This window comes from Microtus oregoni, unplaced genomic scaffold (genome assembly GCF_018167655.1).
Source record: "Microtus oregoni isolate MIOR12 unplaced genomic scaffold, Mior012 000029F_ref0000214, whole genome shotgun sequence".
Lineage (NCBI taxonomy): Eukaryota > Metazoa > Chordata > Mammalia > Rodentia > Cricetidae > Microtus > Microtus oregoni.
Genome location: NW_024543088.1, coordinates 14,624,149 through 14,644,279, shown reverse-complemented (window position 1 = coordinate 14,644,279; position 20,131 = coordinate 14,624,149). Strand labels below are relative to the sequence as shown.

The window sequence follows — 20,131 nt, the reverse complement described above, 5'->3', positions numbered from 1 at the left end:
GAGCCAGCAGAAGCTGTGACTAGTCATCAATGGCCAAACCCTCTTTCATGGGAAATGTGAATCAGAGTGAATGGTTGTGACCACAAGCTAGGGAAGCAAAAGATAGAAACAGAAGAATTGAGGAAGAGAAGCAGCAGAGCAGATGATTGGAGCAGCTTTTGTTCCTCCCCAAACTGGACTTTTAGTTCATATGTCCACTAGCCAGTGGTTGTGGACAACCATTTCCGTGGTGTAAAGAACTTAATTTCAGTATAAACTGGCCCTGGGCAGCATTGCTGGTGTTGACCCTGAGCTGTAGCTGCTGTAATTGTGAATATTAACTGATGTAGTGAAACATGGTGTCCGGTTTTCCGTTGTATTTTTTTTCAAGTGGAAAAGTTAACTAAATGGTTGACACACAAATTGGTGGAGAAATTGTGCATATGCCAATACTTTTGTTTAAAACCTTTTATTTTGAACTATACTGCTTTTGTGATCTCTTTTCAGAAGAACGGCATGAACAGTCTTCAGCCACAGTTGTGATGGTTGTGAATGTTCACAATTGTGTGTTCCCTGGGGTCTGCAAGTTGTTAACTTAAAACATTCTTTAAAAGGCTGGCTTCTTGTTTGCAAGCCAGCTGATATGGTAGCAACCAAAGATTCCAGTGTTTGAGCATTTGATAGACTCTGCCTGCTTACCTGTGCTAGTAATAAAAGCATCTAAAGTGAAGACTTAAGAAAAAAAAACATAGCGACTACTAGATTATCCTTAGGACTCTGCATTAACTCTATAATATTCTTGCTACTATAAAGCATATTTGTCACAAATTTAGTTACTGTCTTACAACTGAACATGTATGTGTGTTGCTTAGATAAATGTGATCACTGTAAACATCTATATGATCTGGGATTTTGTTTTTATTTGGAAAAGGGACATTTTTGTTTACAAGTTCATTAAAAACTAAAAACTGTTAAAAAAAAGAGTGACAGGGCATCTTTCTGTATCTCTGACAATTCAACTGTTGCATAATTCATACAAAGTAGAAGTTCCAGATTGCTGTCTCCCAGGAGAGGATATATGGTTGTTCTACACATTCTTAAAAAGGTAGCATAAGTGAGTCATAGTTTGTCACCTTAAAGAAACTTTGAACATTTACCAATGGGAAGTGTCCAAACTTCAACTCTACACACTATACGCCTATGAGAAAACTACACAGTACCTCATAAATATGTACAACTGTCATAGTATACTTGCAGTTTAAATTATTTAGCTTAAAAATATTTTAAACCTGTGACTGATATGCAAATTTATGACCAGGTTTTCTGTTTTGCCTTCAGAGTCCTCAATCTGTATGTTCACAGAGCTGTGTTCCAGGTTTCTGGAAAATTCTAGAAGAAGAAAGACCGATATGCTGTTTTTCTTGTATGTTTTGTCCAGAAGGGCACATTTCCAACCAGACAGGTAGAAAAATAATCCCTTTCCTCAAACTGCTTAAGTAGAAGAAGAAATAGTCTGGTCATTGATGTGGCTCATAGTTATCATAGAAGAATAGCACTGTTGACTGTCTCCATCATTTGAAAGCTTACATGATGTCTTCTGGAATCTTGAAAGCTAATCCTCAGGGACAGGACATTTATATCAGAGCCACCTCAAGGGTCTCTGGACACTACTTCTGAAGTACATGGTGTCTTCAACAATAGGGACTCACTTTTCAACTCTGGATGATAAACAAAGGCATTAGCAATAGGCTGTAGGCTTTGGGTGTCCCTTTATCAACCCTAGCCAACACCTCTAAAGGAAGCTTCCCATGTCTGCTACTGGATTTGTATATGTTGTCTGCTCTTGGAAGGAAAAGCCCAGAAAAGAAAAGTTTACTAAAACTATATGTAAGGTGTAAAGAGGATTAACTCTATTCTAGGTGTGATTTTCAGGAAATGGTGATATTATGATTCTTTGTGGGTTATTAGACATCCTTATTGATGTTTTAACACCTCATTCTTCTGTATTTGCATCCCTTTCACCCCTGCCCCATGTTTCCTTTCTCTCCAGACATCCTTATTGTTATTTCACTCTCTTACTCACTTCAACTGTATTTATCTTCCTCTTCCCTCTATAACTAGAATCTCCATCTTTTGCTTTTCCCGTTTCATGTTATTTGTTCCCTGCTATCTCTTTCTGTTGTTCCTCAAGCTCCTGAAGTTGTTGCTCATTTTCCTATCCTCTGCAGTTTCTTCAGGACATGAGTTCACACCTCAATATTTGGAACTAGGAGCCTCAGATAAGAAAGTACACCTGACATTTGTCTTTCTGTGCTGGGCTTTCATGACTCAACTTTTCAGTATCTTTTCTGGTTCCACCCACCTACCCATAAAGTTTATTATTTCATTCACCTTTACAGATAAATGGTATTCAATGGTGTATATGTATCACAATTTTATTACCCTCTTGACGGAACTAGATCACTTAGGTTTTTTCTATGTCCTAAATACAGTGAACAAAAGCAGCATTGCACATGTGAAGCAAATACCTGTGGAGTACAATGGCATGTCATATGGACATATGCCAAGGGGTGGTCATATGACAGAATTAATTTTAGCTTTATAAAATTCCCCATTCTGATTTCCAAGGTGTCTATCTAAACCAGTTACAGTCCCAGCATAAGTTAAATAGTGTTTCCTTTTCCTCTGGGTCAGCTCAAACACTTCTTGTTGGCTGTTCTTTGGATCTTTGCTGTTTTGGCTCAGGTATGATGAAATCTTAATGTTGTTTTTATTCATGTTTCTATATTGATAAGGTTGGCAACATATTTTGAAATATTTCTTATCCATTTTATTTCAATGAAAATCCACTGTTCAGATCCTAGGATCCTCCCCCCCACCCCTCTCTCTGGTGTGTCAAGACAGAGTTTCTCTGTACCTGTAGAGCCTGTCCTGGAACTATTTCTTGTGGACCATACTGACATCGAACTCACAGAGCTGCGCTTGCCTCTGTCCCCACCCCCTGAGGGCTGGGATTAAAGGTGTATGTCACTCCAGGGTCATTTTTCTTATGCATTTGACTTTTTAACTCTTTGGGTTTTTTTCAGTTCTCTATAATTTCAATGTCAGATATATACCTGACAAAGAATGTCTCCCATTCTGAGGGGTTTCTCTCCACTCGGTAGATTGCTTCTTTGACTGTAACAGAGGCTTTTAGTTTCATGAAGTCCTACTTGTCTGTTGTTAGCCTTAATTCTTGGACAAATGAAGGCTATTTAATGAAGTTTTTTTTTTAACTAAAACTAGATCATAGAGGATTTTGCCTATGTTTTATTCTAAGAGTTTGTTTTAGAGGTTTCAGGCTTAAGTCTTTGATCCTTTTGGAGTTAGAATTTGTGAAGGTGATAAGTGTAGGTTTAACTTCATTGTTCTACTTGTCTTCATAATGCTTTCCATTCTCTAACTTATGCTTTTGGTGTACTTACTGAGTATTAAATGATTGAGCTAACATGTGCTCAAGTTCGGTCTTGGATATGTTTCTGCATTGGTCTACAGATTATTTTCTGCCTATGTCATATAATTTTGTGGTTGTTTATGTTGTTATTATTTAACATTAGCACTGTGATATAACTTTAAATTCAGAATAGTAATCCCTATACCATGGTGCTTTTTCATCCAATATTATTTTGGACTGCCTTGGTGTGTTGAGTCTTGGTATAATATTTTTTTCCTGTCTGCATAGAAAAATATCAGAATTTTTTATTGAGTGCCCATTGAATTTATAAATAGATTTTGTACAATATTTTTCATTAAGTTAATTCTACCTACCTGTAATCTTCAAATGAGATATCTTCTTATTTTTTTATGCCTTTCCCAGTTTCTTTGGAGTTTTTATGTTCTCTTGTCAAATTCCTTTGTGTCCTTGCTTAGATTTATTCCTAAATAATGTACTTTATTTCATAGAATTGTGAATGGTAGTGTGTCCAGATTTCCTTTCTATGTTTGTTCTTTATATATAGAAAGAACATTGATTATGTAGGTTGATTCAGTATTCTGCCACATAGTTGCATTTGCTGATCACTTGAAGAATTTTTGTGGTAGACTTTTTTGGATCACTAATGCATAGTATTTATAAACTGCAAATAGAGATAGTTTGAATTCTTTCTCTACTTTTATTCCTTTAATTTACTTGTCTTGACTTACTGCTTCAGCTATAATTTTGAGCACACTAATGAAAAGGAGTGGTAGTGGTAGATATAGCTGATTAATTCTTCACTTCAGTGGAATTGATTTAAGTTTTTCTTTATTGAGAATGGTGTTGGCTTGAGTTTCTTATATATAGTGTTTATTGTGCTGGTGTATGTTCCCTCTTTCTGTATATTGTATAGAACATTTATGATAAAGGCAGTTTTATTTTGTCACGCTTTTGTCACATTAACATCTAATGTTTTATACATCCATTTTTGTGGGTTTTACATTTATTGAATTAACTATGTTGAACCACTGCTCTATGTCAAAGAAAAAGCCACTTTAGTCGTATTATACAATAGTTCTGTTGTAAATCTGTATTCTATTTGCAAAAATTTTATTGAGTTTTATGAGCCTACATTTATAAGAAATAATGGTGCATGGTTTTCTTTTTTGTTGTGTCAGTACCTGGTTTTGGTATTAGGATGAAATGGCTTTCTAATGGAACTTGGAAATTATTTTTCTCTTTCTATTATTTTAATATCTTAAGTAGGATTGACTGCACATCTTCTTTGAATCTCTGGTGAAATTCTGCTCTGAATTCATGAGGTCCTAATATTTATATAGCTGGAAGACTTTTGTTACTATTTCAATCTCCTGTGTGTTATGGGTTTGTTTAGCTTCTTGACTTGGTGTTTTAATTTTTATGGCATGGCCAAAGGTAGAAACTTATCCATTTCATGAAGGTTTACACACTTACTGAAATACACATTTTCTTTTCTTTTTAAAAATATTCTCTTACCAAGATCTCCTGGAAAAAATGGAAACATGGGGATGGGGAAAGAAGGGAAGGCAGAAGAAGAGGAGAGAGGAGAAGGGGAAAGGGGAGAATAATTTGAGGTAATAAAATAGTCAGGATGGGGGAAGGACTGAGACAAAAAGCAAGGAAAGAGCTATTTTTATTGAGGGAGTGTTTATGTGGACAGCAAAAAATCTGGCACTAGAGAAATTCCCAGGAATCCACAAGGATGACCCCAGCTAAGACCCTAAGCAATAGTGGAGAGGTCAAGACCATGATGGGGATAGCCACTGAAAAAGTTTACCTAAGCTAATGGGAGCTCACCAACTCCAGATGGACAGTGAAGGAACCAACATAGGACCAAGCTAGACCCTCAGAATGTGGGTTACAGTTGTATAACTGGGGCAGACTATGGGACCACTGTCAGTGGCACTAGGATTTTTTTCCTACTGCTCATTCTGGGTTTCTGGAACCCATTCTTTTTGAGTGGATACCTTTCTCAGCCTAGATATAGTGGGGAGGGCCTTGGTACTTCCTCAGAGTAATATGCCTTACCCTCTCTGGGGAGTGAGTGGAGGGTGGGGTGGAGGAGAAGGTAGAAGGAATGGGAGGAGGAGAGGGAGTGGGAACTGGGATTGGTATGTAAAATTAAAAATATGTTTTGCTTTCTTTTTACAAAATAAATAAATAAATATTTTCTAACAATATTCTGAGATTCTTTCATATTTGCTGTAATGTTTCTTTGCCATTTATGATTCTTTTAAATTAAGTCCTCTGTTTCTTTCTTTAGGTTACTTGAGCCAAGTGTCTGACCTTATGGTTTATCTCATCAAAGAGTCCGATATTAGGTTAGCTAATTCTTCCTATTGTTTTCTTTTTTCCCATTTTATTGATATCTACTTTAATTTCATAATGTATTACCATCACCTGGGTTTATATATTCTTCTTTCTGTTTTTCCATTTTTTAATATTAGAATTATTTTTATTTTTAAAATAATCTTATTTTACATACCAAACTCAGTTTCCCCTCCCTTCCCTCCTCTCACTCCCCCCCCTCCACAATTCTCCCACCCCAACTCCATCTACTCCTCAGAGAAGGTAAGGCCTCCCATGGGGACTAATCAAAGTCTGTTGCTTCATTTGAGGCAGGACCAAGACTTTCCCACCATGACTAGGTATTCCTCCATAGGGAACAGGGTCCAAAAAGCCACTTCATGCCCTAGGAATAAATACGATTTCCAATGTTAGTAGCCCCACAAACTACCCATGCCACATAACTGTCACCCACATTTGGAGGGCCTACTTCAGTCATGTGTAGGTTCCCCACCTCTCAGTCTAGAGTTGGTGAGCTCCCACTAGTTCAGGTTAGCTGTTTCTGTGAGTTTCCCCATCATGGTCTTGACTTCTTTGCTTATGGTATTTCTCCTCCCTCTCTACAACTGGATTTCAGAAGCTTGGCCAAGTTTGTTGTAAATCTCTGCATCTGCTTCCACCAGTTACTGGATGTAGATTCTATGATAACAATAAAGGTAGTCCTTTACCTTACAAAAGCTGCTTGGTTTCAGGAAGTCTGATTAATTTATTGTTGCTCTCAGTGTCTGTGCTACTGGTATTATATTCAGAAAGTAGTTTCATGTTCCAATGTGTTCAAAAGCTACTTCCTAGTTTCTCTTCTACGAGGTTCAGTGAGGCTACATTATGTTGTGATCTTTGATCCATTTGGACTTGAGTTTTGTGCATGGCAATAAATAAGTATATATTTGCATTCTTCTACATGTTGGAATCCAGTTATGCCAGAACCATTTATTGAAGATGCTTTCTTTTTACCATTGTATAATTTTACCTTCTTTGTCAAAAATTAGGTGAGCATATGTTTGTGGCTTAGTATGATTCAATTCCATTAATCCACCTGCCGGCTTTTGTGCAAATACTAAGATGTTTTCATTACTATAGCTCTATAGTACAGCTTAAAGTCAGGAATGGTTATGACTCTCGAAGTCCCTTCATTGTACATTGTTTGGGATATTTCCTGTCTTTTTTCATATAAATTTGAATAATGTTCTTTCAAGGTTTGTTAAGAAATGTACTGGAATTTTGATGGGGACTTCATTGAATCTATAGATACCTTTGGTAAGCTTGACATTTTTACTATGTTGATTCTCCCTATCCAAGATCATAGGAGATCTTTCCATTTTCTAATATCTACTTCAATTTATTTCCTCAAACACTTAAAATTCTCATGATATAGATTTTTCACTTGTTTAGTTAGAGTTAGCCCAAGATATCTTATGTTGTTTGTGGTGATTGTGAATGTTTCTCTGATTTCTTTCTCATTCAAATTATTGTCTGTATATAGGAGGGCTTCTGAATATTTTTGACTTAATCTTATATCCTGCCATACTACTGAAGGTGTATATCAGCTGTAGGAGTTCCCTGATAGAACCTTTTTGGGTCACGATATTGGTATACTATCATATCATTTGCAAAAAGTGGAAGTTTGCCTTGTTCCTTTCCAATTTGTATCTCCTTGATCTCCTCTTTGGTCTTATTCCTTTAGCTATAACTTCAAGTACTATATTCAATAGATATGGATAGAGTGGACAACGCTGATTTTAGTGGAATCAATTTGAGTTTATCTACATTTATTTCAATGTAGCTAACTTTCTTGGGTTGGAGTTTTCTCTCTAATACTTTCTGAAGGGATAGATTTGTGGAGAGGTAGTGTTTAAATCTGGTTTGTCATAGAATATCTTGTTTTTTCCATCTGTGGTGACTGAAAGTATTGATGGAAATAGTAGTTTTTGGGCTGCCATCTATGACCTCTTTGTGTTTGCAGAACATCTATCTAAGAAGTTCTGGCTTTAAGAGTTTCCATTGAGAAGTTGAATGTAATTCTGATAGGTTTGCCTTTATATGTTACTTGATCATTTTTCATCACAGTTCTTAATATTTTTTCTTTATACTGTATATTTTGTATTTTGATTATTATGTTGCGAGAGGACTTTTTTTTGGTCTGGTGTATTTGGTGTTAAGTAACCTTCTTGTATATTCATAGGCATGTCCTTCTTTCAGTTTGGCAAGTTTTCTTCATTGATTTTTTTTGAATATATTTTCTGTGCCTTTGAGCTGGACTTCTTCTTTTACCCCTATTATTCTTAGGTTTGGTATTTTCATGGTGTCCCAGATTTTTTAAATATGTTGTGTCAAGAATTCCTTGACTTTAACATTTTCTTTGTCTGATGAATTCATTTCCTTTATAGTATTTTCAACATTTGTAATTTAATGTTATTTTATCAATGAACCTATTCCTGCTATAGTATCTTCAACACCTGAGATTCTCTCTTCCATATCTTGTATTCTGTTGGTTATGCTTACATCTATCTGCAGTTCCTGAACCTTTACCCAGATTTACCATTTCCCGATTACCTCGATTTGTATTTTCTTTATTGCTTCTATTTCAGTTTTCAAGTTTTGAAGCATTTGCTTCACTTGTTTGATTGTGGGGCTTTGGTTCTTTTGTGTGTGGAGGGGGGGTTCTTTTGGGCTTTCTTTGCTTTCTTCAAGGGATTTGCTGATTTCTTCCAATTTCTTTCTTTTCTTCTACTTCTTTAAGGGAATTTTTTTTATTTTTTTAAGGAGGTCTATCATCTTCATAAAGTTATGTTTTTAAATTTTTATTTTTCCAAACAATTACTTACACTTCCTTCCCTCTTCCCAATCCCCTCCCGCTCTCCCACATCCCCTCCTCCCTCTCATGCCCTGCTTGAGAGAGGGCCAGGAATCCTGCCCTGTGGGAAGTCCAAGGCCTAGGGAGCTGTGAATCCATATAGACTAGGTTCCCAAAAAGCCAGAACATGCCATAAAAACAAGTCCCATTGCCTTTATCAATGGCTTCTTTTTTTTATTGAGAAAATGAGAAAAAAAAAACAAGTTTCCACCTCCTCCAAGACTCCCATTTCCCTCCCCCTCCTCCCACACTTCTCCCCCTCCTCCCACCCTTCTCCCCCTCCCCCCACTCCTCTCCCCCTCCCTCTCCAGCCCAAAGAGCAGTCAGGGTTCCCTGCCCTGTGGTAAGTCCTAGGTCCTCCCCACTCCGTCCATATCTAGGAAGGTGAACATCCAAACTGGCTAGGCTCCCAAAAAGCCAGCACACTAAGTAGGATCAAAACCCCGTGCCATTGTCCTTGGCGTCTCATAAGCCCTCATTGTTCGCCATGTTCAGAGAGTCCAGTTTTATCCCATGCTTTTTCAGTCACAGTCCAGCTGTCCTTGGTGAGCTCCCACTAGATCAGCTCCACTGTCTCAGTGGGTGGGTGCACCTCTTGTGGTCCCGACTTCTTTGCTCATGTTCTCCCTCCTTCTGCTCCTCATTAGGACCTTGGGAGCTCACTCCAGTGCTCAAGTGTGGATCTCTGTCTCTGTCTCCATCCATCACCAGATGAAGGTTCTATGATGATATGCAAGATATTCGTCAGTATTGCTATAGGATAGGGTCATTTCAGGTTCCCTATCCCCAGCTGCCCAAGGAATTAACTGGGGACCTTGGCTTGGGCACCTGGGAGCCACTCAAGGTTCAAGTCTCTTGCCAACCCTAAGGTGGCTCCCTTAACTAAGAATTGTGCTTCCGTGCTCCCCTATCCAACCTTCCTTTATCCCAATCCTCCTTTTTCCCCAAGTTCCCCCCTTCCTCCCCTTCTCCCGTTTCTCTCCCCATCTCCCCTTACCCCCATCCCACCCCACCCCCAAGATCTCAATTTTCTCCACGGCAACTTTGTCTACTTCCCATAGCCAAGAGGATAACTATATGTTTTTCCTTTGGTTCACCTTCTTACTTAGCTTCAGGGCCTCTACTCCCTGGGTGCTGCCTCTTTCTTCCTGGCCCACCCAGCTTCCGTAGCTATCAATGGCTTCTTAGTCAACCTCCATTGTCAGCCACAATCAAAGAGTCCGATTTGATCACATGCTCATTCAAACCCAGTCCAGCTGGATTTGGTGAGCTCCCATTAGAACAGGCTCACTGCCTCAGTTGGTAGACCAACCCCACGTGGTCCTGACTTCTTTGCTCATCTTCTCCCTCCTTCTGCCTTTCAACTGGACCTTGGGAGCTCAGTCTGTTGCTCTGATGAGGGTCTCTGTCTCTATCTCCATCTGTCACCTTACGAATATTCTACGGTGATATTTGAGATAATCACCAGCATGATAGTGGGGCAAGGACAGTTCAGGCCCCTCTCCTCTGCTGTCCAAGGACCTAGGTGGAGACATCCTGTGGACACCTGGGATCCCCTCTAGAGCCAAGTCTCTTGCCAACCCTAAAATGGATCCCTTACTGTAGGTATCTTCTTCCCTGCTCCTATATTCACCCTTCTTCCATCCCCAACCTCCCACTCTCCCAAGCTCTTGCCAGTTCTTCCTTCTCCCCTTCTCTTCCCGAACTCACCTCCACTCCTGCCCTACCCCCATGCTCACAGCTTTTGCCAGGAAATCTTGTTTGCTTCCAATTTCCAGGAGGATCTATATATGGTTTTCTTTGGGTTCACCTTGTTATTTGACTTCTCTGGGTTTGTGAATTATGGTCTTAATGACCTTGGTATATGGCTAGAGTCCACAAATGAGTGAGAACATACCATATTCATCTTTTTGGGTCTGGGTTATCCCATTCAGTTTAGTGTTTTCTATTTCAATACATTTGCATACAAAATTCAAGATGACATTGTTCTTTACTGCTTTGTAGTACTCTAATGTGTATATATTCCACACTATCTTTATCCATTCTTCAATTGAGGAGCATTTAGGTTGTTTCCAGGTTCTTGCTATTACAAATAATGCTGCTATGAACATAGGTGAGCAAATGTATGTATGTATCATATTGTAGTATGATTGGGCATCTCTTGGGTATATTCCCAAGAGTGGAATTGCTGGATCCTGAGGTAAGCTGATCCCGAATTTCCTGAGAAACTGCCACACTAATTTCCAAAGTGGTTGCACAAGTTTGCATTCCAACCAGCAATGGATGAGTGTTCCCCTTACACCACATCCTCTCCAGCATAAGCTATCATTGGTGTTTTTGATTTTAGCCATTCTGACAGGTTTTAGATGGTATCTCAAAGTTGTTTTGATTTGCTTTTTACTGATCACTAAGGAAGTTGAACATGACCATAATTGTCTCTTGGCCATTTGAACTTCTTCTGTTGAGAATTCCCTTTTCAGTTCAGTGCCCCATTTTTTAATTGGGTTAACTAGAATTTTAAAGTCAACTTTCATGAATTCTGTATATATTTTGGAGATCAGATCTTTGTCTGATGCGGGGTTGGTGAAGATCTTCTCCCATTCAGAAGGATGCTTTTTTGTCTTAATGACAGTGTCCTTTGCTTTACAAAAGCTTCTCAGTTTCAGGAGGTCCCATTTATTCACTGTTGCCCTTATTGTCTGTGCTACTGGAGTTATATGTAGGAAGTGGTCTCCCATGCCCATGTGTTGCAGTCTACTTCCCACTTTCTCTTCTATCAGGTTCAGTGTGTTCAGATTTATATTGATGTTTTTAAGCCATTTAGACTTGAGTTTTGTGCATGGTGATAGATATGGATCTATTTTCATTCTTCTACAGGTTGATATCCAGTTATGCCAGCACCATTTGCTGAAGATGCTTTCTTTCTTCCATTGTATAATTTTAACTCCTTTGTAGAAAATCAGGTGCTCATAGGTTTGTAGGTTAATATCCAGGTCTTCTATTCGATTCCTTTGGTCACGTTCTCTGTTTTTATGCCAGTACCACACTGTTTTCATTACTGTAGCTCTGTAATAGAGTTTAAAGTTAGGGATGGTAATGCCTCCAGAAGTTCCTTTTTTGTATAGGTTTGTTTTGGCTATCCTGTGTTTTTTGTTTTTCCATATAAAGTTGATTATTGCTATCTCAAGGTCTGTGAAGAATTTTGCTGGGATTTTGATGGGGATTACATTGAATTTATAGATTGCCTTTGGTAGGACTGCCATTTTTACTATGTTGATCTTACCCATCCAAAAGCATGGGAGATCCTTCCATTTTCTGGAGTCCTCTTCAATTTCTTTTTTCAGTGCCTTAAAGTTCTTGTCAAATAGAGCTTTCACTTCCTTGCTCAGAGTTATCCCAAATACTTTATGCTACTTGTGGCCATTGTAAATGGTGAAGTTTCTCTGATTTCCCTCTCTGCTTCTCCGTCCTTTGCGTATACGAGGGCTACTGATTTTTTTTTTGAGTTGATCCTGTAACCTGCCACATGACTGAAGGTATTTATAAGCTGTAGGAGTTCTTTGGTGGAGTTTTTGGGGTCACTAATGTACACTATCATATCATCTGCAAATAATGAATGTTTGACTTCTTCCTTTCCAATTCAAATCCCCTTGATCTCCTTATGTTATCTTATTTCTATTGCTAAAACTTCAAGCACTATGTTGAAGAGATATGGTGAGAGTGGATAGCCTTGTCTTGTTCCTGATTTTAGTGGAATGGCTTTGAGTTTCTCTCCATTTAATTTGATATTAGCTGTTGGCTTGCTATATATTACTTTTATTATATTTAGGTATGAACCTTGTATCCCTAATCTCTCCAAGGCCTTAGTCATACAGGGGTGTTGAATTTTGTCAAATGCTTTCTCAGCATCTAATAAAATGATCATATTTTTTCCTTTCAGTTTATTTATATGATAGATTACATTGATATTTTCATATGTTAAACCAGCCCTGCATCTCTGGGATGCTGCCTACTTGATTGTAATGAATATTTTTTTGATGTGTTGTTGGATTCTGTTTGCCAGAATTTTATTGAGAATTTTTGCATCGATGTTCATGAGTGAGATTGGTCTGTAATTCTCTTTCTTGGTTGGTTCTTTGTGTGGCTTTGGAATCAGGGTGACTGTGGCTTTATAAAAAGAGTTTGGCAAGGACTCTTCTGTTTCTATTATGTGAAACACATTAAGGAGTATAGGTATCAACTCTTCTTGGAAGTTCTGATAAAATTCTGCATTAAAACCATCTGGTCCTGGGCTTGTTTTGCGGGGGGGACGTTGGGAGGTTTTTTATGACAGCTTCTATTTCCTCACGAATTATAGGTCTATTTAAATTGTTCACCTGGTCTTGATTTAATGGTATTTATCATTGTAGAAGCCTAGACACTGATTGGATTGAAGGTGGTAGTGGCCAAACTAGATTGGGGCACCGGAAGTAGGACTTGGAATAGATTTGGGAATTTGAAAAGGAAGAAAAATGGAAAAATCTTGGAGACTCACCTGATTATATCATAGGGGGAGAGACGGTGGAAGACTATGTAGGTAGCCACATCAAGTACCAATAAGTAAGTTTCAATGTATGAAATACAAGTATCACATGGCTGGAACCCAATAATAAAACATATTTTCTTTTTCTATCATGTCTGTACTATACATACCACAACTTTCTATTTTATAAATGAATCAGAATTTCACACATGATACATACACAAACAAATTTTGAACATTTTTTAAATCCTGTGATATTGTATTACTATGGCTTGGAATAAATGAACAAGATCAATAGTTTGAGAGTAGACACAGCACTAACTATTTCTCTGAGTATAATAAAGTGGCAACATCATTGCATTCACCAAACATGTGCTCCACAATATCATCTGTGCTTAAGAGCAGAACAGTGCCAGTGTTTGTCAGTGTTTGTATTTGACATGATAGTTAATTCTTAAATATGCACTACCTGATTTTACAATAGTAAATAAATAATGATGCTTGAAAACTTATTATTTTGATTTCTATAACATTAACATAACAAATATTTAAACATACATATCACACAAATAGTCTAAAAGTCTCTGCGAGCATCTATGAGCTCAGTTTAGCTGGTTCCATAGGCGGTCTTTTGGTACCATGACACCAATGTGTCCTATAGTCCTTCCTCTCCCCCTTTCTCAGGATTCCATAAACCCCTCCATAATATTTTTCTTTGTGTGTATGCTTCTGTTTCCATCAATTTCTAGGTTTGGAGTCTCTGATTATTGTTGGACTAGGCATCAGTTTCTCTTTATTTGTGAGATGTAGCATGGTTCTCTTTTACAGCTAACTCATTTTCATTAAGAAGTTGAGTATTGTTTCTTATATGTCTATAACGAATTTTTGTGGAATTTTAAAGAGGATTGCACTGAATCTGTAACTGCTCTTTGTAAGACAGACATTTTTACTATGTTAACCCTGCTGATTCATGAGCATGGGTGATCTTTCCATCTTCTAATATATTCTTAATTTTCTTTCTTTAAAGACTTGAAGTTTTTGTTGTACAGGTTTTAATTTTTTTGGTTAGTTACCTCCAAGATATTTTATATTACTTGTGGCTATTTTTAAGAGTATTGCTTCCATGATTTCTTCCTCAGTCTCTTTATCATTTGTATAGAGGGGGGATACTTGGGTTTTTTTTTTTACTTAATTTTGTATACAGTCACTTTGCTGAAAGGTGTTTATCATCTACGGAAGCGTCATGGTAGAATTTTTGGGATCCCTTATTATACTATCATATCATCAGCAAATAGAAATACTTTGACTTCTTACTTTCCAATTATTATTCCTTTGATCTCCTTTAGTTTTCTTGATGCTCTATCTAGAACATCAAGTTCCATATCAAATACACAGGAAGAAAGTAGACAGTCTTTTCCCTGATTTTTGTGGAATCACTTTGAATTTCCATCTAATTTGATATTGGTTATTGGCTTGCTATATATTGCCTTTTCTATATTTAGACTTTTTCTTTTTATCTCTGATCTTATAAAGACTTTGATTATGAGGGGACTTAAATTTCCTCACAGGATTTTTCAGCAACTGGTGAAATCATCTTTAGTATTTTCATTCAGTTTGATTATATGGTGGATTACATTGGCAGATTTTTTGCATGTTGAACCATCCCTGCATCTCTGGGATGAAGCCTATTTGACCATGGTGGATAATATTTATGATAATGTTGGATTCATTTTGCAAGTATTTTATTGAGATTTTTTGCATCAATTTTCATGAAGGAAGTTAGCTTGAAAATCTAGTTTTGAGTATTTGTGTGTTTTTTGTATCAGGATGACTGTAGCCTCATAAAATGTATTTTTGGCAATGTTCCTACTTTTTTTATTTTGTGGAGAAATGTTAAGAGTATTGGTATTAGCTTCTCTTTGAAGCCTGATGGAACATAGCAATAAAGCTAGGCTTTTGTTGGTCAGGAGACTTTTAATGATAGGTTCTATTTCCTTGGGGGATATAAGTCTATTTGGATTGTTTATCTGTCTTGATTTAATTTTGGTATGTGGTACCCATCTAGAAAAATTTCCATTTATTTTAGATTTTCCAATTTTGTGGAGTAAAATTTTTGTAATATGATCTAATGATTCTCTGGATTTCTTCATTGTCTGTTGTTATGTTCCCCATTTGGTTTCTGGTATTTTTTAATTTGGATATTATTTTGTTGCCTTTTAGTTAGTTTGAAAATGGATGGTCTATGATGTTGATTTTCCCAACAAACCAGCTCACTTATTCTTTTTATTATTTTGTTTCTATTTTATTGAATTTAACCCTCAGTTTGTTTATTCCCTGACATCTATTTCTCTTTTTCTTCTACAGTTTTCAAATATGTTGCTAAGTCTCTCTATGAGAATTCTACAGTTTCTTTATGCAGGTACTTGGTGCTATGAATTTTCCTCTTATCACATCTTTTATTATGTCCCACAAATTTGACTCTGTTGTATATTAATTCTCATTAAATTTTAGTAAGTCATTTATTTCATTAATTTTCCTTGACCCATGAATCATTCTTTAGAGAGGTGTTCAGTTTCCATGAGTCTGTAAGCTTTCTGTTGTTTTTGTTGTTGTTTAAACCCAACTTTATTTTATGGTGGTCTGATAGATAATATGTTATTTCAATTTTTTTGTATTGTGAAGATTTGCTTTGTAATTGAGTATATGGTTAAATTTGAAGAGGATTTTAAGAGATGCAGAGAAGAAAGTATATTCCTTTGTGTTTGATTAATATGTTCTGTAAAAAAAAACCTATTAGGTCCATTTGAGTCATAATGTCTGTTATTTCCATTATTTCTGTTTAGTTTCAGTTTGGATGACCTCTCAATCGATTAGAGTGTGGTGGTAAAGTTTCCCACTATTAACATGTGGGCATTGATGTATGATTTAAGCTTGAGTAATGTTTCATCCACAAATATGGGTGTCCTTACATTTGAGGCATAGATGTTCAGAATTGAGATGTTATCCCAGTGGGTTTTCCTTTAATAAGTATGAAATGTCCTTCTGCACCTCTTTTGATTTTTTTTTTTGAGACATGTTTTCTTTGTGGCTTTGGAGCCTGTCCTGGAACTAGCTCTCGTAGACCAGGCTGGCATTGAACTCATAGAGGTCTGCCTGCCTCTGCCTCCCAAGTGCTGGGATTAAAGACGTGCACCACCACCTCCCAGATTCTTCTTCTCATTTGATTAACTGTGCTTTGAAGACTATTTTGCTACATATTAGGGAAGTTATACCAACTTGGTAATTAGGTTCATTTGATTGGAAAACCTTTTTCCAATCCTTTTCAGTAACGTCTATCTTTGATGCTGAGGTGGGTTTCTTGTATGTAACAGAGGATGGATCCTGTTTTCTTTTTTATCAATTCTGTGTTTTAATTGTCTACTTGGTCCTATTGACATTGAGAGATATAAATGACCAGTGTTTGTTATATCTTGTTATTATGTTGTTGTTGACAGTGGTAGTATGGTGTGGTGTGGTGTGGTGTAGTGTAGTGTGTGTGTGTGTGTGTGTGTGTGTAGATGGGCAGGTTGTATGTGTATGTTTTCCTTCTTTGGATTTTGTTTTTGTGAGATTATCTATTAATTATGTTTTCATGGGTGTATTTAGTTTCCTTTGTTGAAGTTTCTATTCTTTAGTAGTACCTTTTATAAAGTTGGAATTGTTGATAAACAGTGTTTAAATTTGACTTTGACATTTATCAACTTGTTTTCTCCATCTATGATTGTTGAAAGATTTGCTGGGAGTATTAATCTGGGCTTACATCTTTGAAGTCCTAGAGTCTACAATACATCTCTCTGTTCATGCCCTTTTAGCTTTTAGAGTCTTCAGTGAGAAGTCTGGTGTAATTCTTATAGATCCATCTTTATATGTTATTTTATTGTTATGCCTTACAGCTTTTAAAAGCATTTTTTGTTCTGGACATTTTGTGTTTTGATTCTTATGTGACAGGGGACTTGTTTTTCTGATGTAATCTCTTTGGCATTCTGTAAGTTTCTTAAAAATTTATAGTCATGTTTGCAAGTTAGGAAATTTTCTTCTATTATGTAGTTAAGTGTATTTTCTGTATTTTTATGCTGAGCTTCTTCTCCTTTTCTGATTATTTTTAGATTTTGTCTTTTCAAGACATTACAGATTACCTGGATGTTTATTGTTAGGAGTTTTTATTAGATTTAACATTTTCTTTGCCTAATGAAATTAGTTCTACTACTGCAGCTTCAACCCCTGGCACCGTTTGTATTCTGTTAGTACTCCTTGTGTCTGTAGTTCATGTTTGCTCTCCTGGATTGGCTAGTTCCTGAATTCCCTCAGTTTGTGTTCTTTATTGCTTCAATTTCAATTTTCATGTCATGAATGTTTTCTTCTTTGCTTGTTTTTTCTTGTTATTCTTGATATTTTTTAAGGGATTTGTCAATGTCCTCTAATTCTTTGGTGAACTTTTCCTCAGCTTCCTCAAAGAAGTTTTTCATTTCCTCTTTAAGGACCTCTATCATCTCCAATAAAGTTGTTTTAACGTAATTTCCTTTTGCTTTGACCATGTTGGAATATTCAGGTTTTTCTGCCATGGGGATAGATAAGTTCTTGTGGCATCCTATTTTTCTGGTTGTTGTTGATTATATTTGAATACTGTCATTTAGGCATCTAACTGTGGGATAATTAATTCTAGTCATGGAATTTTGAATTTCTCTTTGTTGAATGGTGTTTTGTTTCTGGTTTCTCTTTCCACTTTGGTTTCATCGTCTTTGAGGCCTAGATTTCTGGCACCTGACATGACCTCTGGTCTAGCTGGGAGTCTCTGTCCAATAAAGAATTTGCCCTCTGGTGATTAAGTTGAACTTTGTTGTAGCAGAAGATCAGGTTTTTTTTTTTTTTTGTTTGTTTTTTTTTTGGCATGCAACTGAGCATCTGTAGTCTGATCAATCTAGTCTGACACAATTTTAGAATTTCTTGTATGATTATATGTCAATTTTACTTTATCTGAATAAGTAGATCATTATTTCATTGCCCAAGGCAAAGAGTAACAAACTTGTCTGCACGAGGCTTATCATGAGGGATTCATGACAGACAGTAAAAGGGAATTTCTACAGAGTTAGTCCATTAGTGTCCTTCTTGGCACTATAGTAAAGCAGATTGTGACAGGCTATACACGATTTCAGTGGAAGTTGCTCTCCAAAACTTAAATATGGAATGAGTAATAACTTTAGAAATTGAAATGTTGGTTCTTTTCCTCCCATAGATCAGCAGGAGTGTATCCCTTGCCCAATTCGAGAGTATCCAAACCCTGAGAGGAACAGCTGCCTACAAAAGTCAGTGACATTCCTGTCCTTTGATGACTCTCTGGGCATGGCTCTGGCCTGCACAGCTCTGTGCATGTCTGTCAGCACAGTTGTAGTTTTTGGAATCTTTCTCAAGCACCAAGACTCACCCATCGTTAAGGCCAATAATCGGACTCTCAGCTTCATCCTGCTCATCTCTCTCCTCCTCTGCTTCCTGTGCCCATTTCTCTTCATTGGCCAGCCAAATACAGCCTCCTGCATATTGCAACAAATTACATTTGCTCTGGTGTTCACTCTGGCTCTTTCCACTGTTTTGACCAAAACTATAACTGTAATTCTGGCCTTTAGAGCCACGGCACCAGGAAAAACAATGAGAAGGCTCTTTGTCTCAGGCATCTATAACTCTGTCATCCCCATCTGTTTCCTGATCCAGCTTATTCTCCTTGGAGTCTGGCTGGGAACCTCGCCTCCCTATATTGAAGCAGATGTACACTCTGAATATGATCACATCATCATTTTGTGCAACAAGGGCTCAGTCACTGCTTTCTACTGTGTGTTGGCATATTTAGGGACCCTGGCCATAGGGAGCTTCACTGTGGCTTTCCTGGCAAGGAACCTGCCTGATAGATTCAATGAAGCCAAGTTCCTGACATTCAGCATGCTAGTGTTCTGCAGTGTCTGGGTCACCTTCATCCCTGTATACTACAGCACCAAAGACAAAGTCATGGTGGCTGTGGAGGTCTTTTCCATCTTGGCATCGACTGCAGGGATGCTTGGGTGCATATTTTTCCCAAAGTGCTACATAATACTCCTAAGGCCTGATAAGAAATATTGAAATGTTTCAAAAACAAAGGACACTCTCAAAAATTATGATCATTTTGATCAATTAACTAACTTTATCATAAACTACTTTAACATAGTAAAGCAAAAAGTTATAATTATTGAACTATTTTTCAGAAAGGTTTTCTGAAGTGTATACTTTATTAAAAGTAAAAGATTCCATCACTGTTTATTACAGACAATCTATTCTGTAATATAAGCTACTGCTGAAAATTTATTCTATGTAGTTATTCGTGTTACTTTTAAATTTATGGCCAATAGTTATACTCAATATTTAATTACATGATAGTATCCAAGATAAATAATACGAGAACTACTTTCTATCTTAAAGTCTTTTATTTTTAGAGTATAAGAGGCTTTGTGTGGTAGTTGAGATTCTTGCATTGGTCAGGCAAAGAACTGGTTCATTGAGAAAGGGTTCTTGTACAAATATCAAGCCAATCCATAAATTAGCATGTAGAATACTCTAAAAGCTAAAAGTATGTCTGCTACCGGGACCAACTATACCGTTTTTTGACATATGCACAAAAGAACTGACATCCCACTGCAGAGATTCTTGCTCAGACATTCACATTGCTGTTCTTTCAAAATAGGTAGGAAATGGAAACACTTAGATATCCATCAACTGCCAACTTGATAATGAAAATGTTTTACTCACAAATGGTTGGAAATAGAAAAATCATGTTGAGTTAGGTAACCCAGACCAAGAAAGAAAAATGTCCCATGTTCTATCCACCCTCAGTATCCCCCGGACTAAGTATAGAAACCAGGAAAGAAGGTGAGAA

The 20,131-nt window shown here is 37.0% G+C and overlaps 1 protein-coding gene across 1 annotated transcript in view; it reads left to right on the top strand.

The window, feature by feature from the left end:
* LOC121464683 (vomeronasal type-2 receptor 26-like) overlaps positions 1-19,379 on the top strand; it is a 32,717-nt gene extending 13,338 nt beyond the window's left edge. The window contains 3 exon segments of the mRNA XM_041677707.1: positions 1,318-1,441; positions 18,467-19,333; positions 19,336-19,379. Of these exon segments, the coding sequence (XP_041533641.1) occupies positions 1,318-1,441; positions 18,467-19,333; positions 19,336-19,379 (1,035 nt within the window).
* The last annotated feature ends 752 nt before the right edge of the window (positions 19,380-20,131 follow it).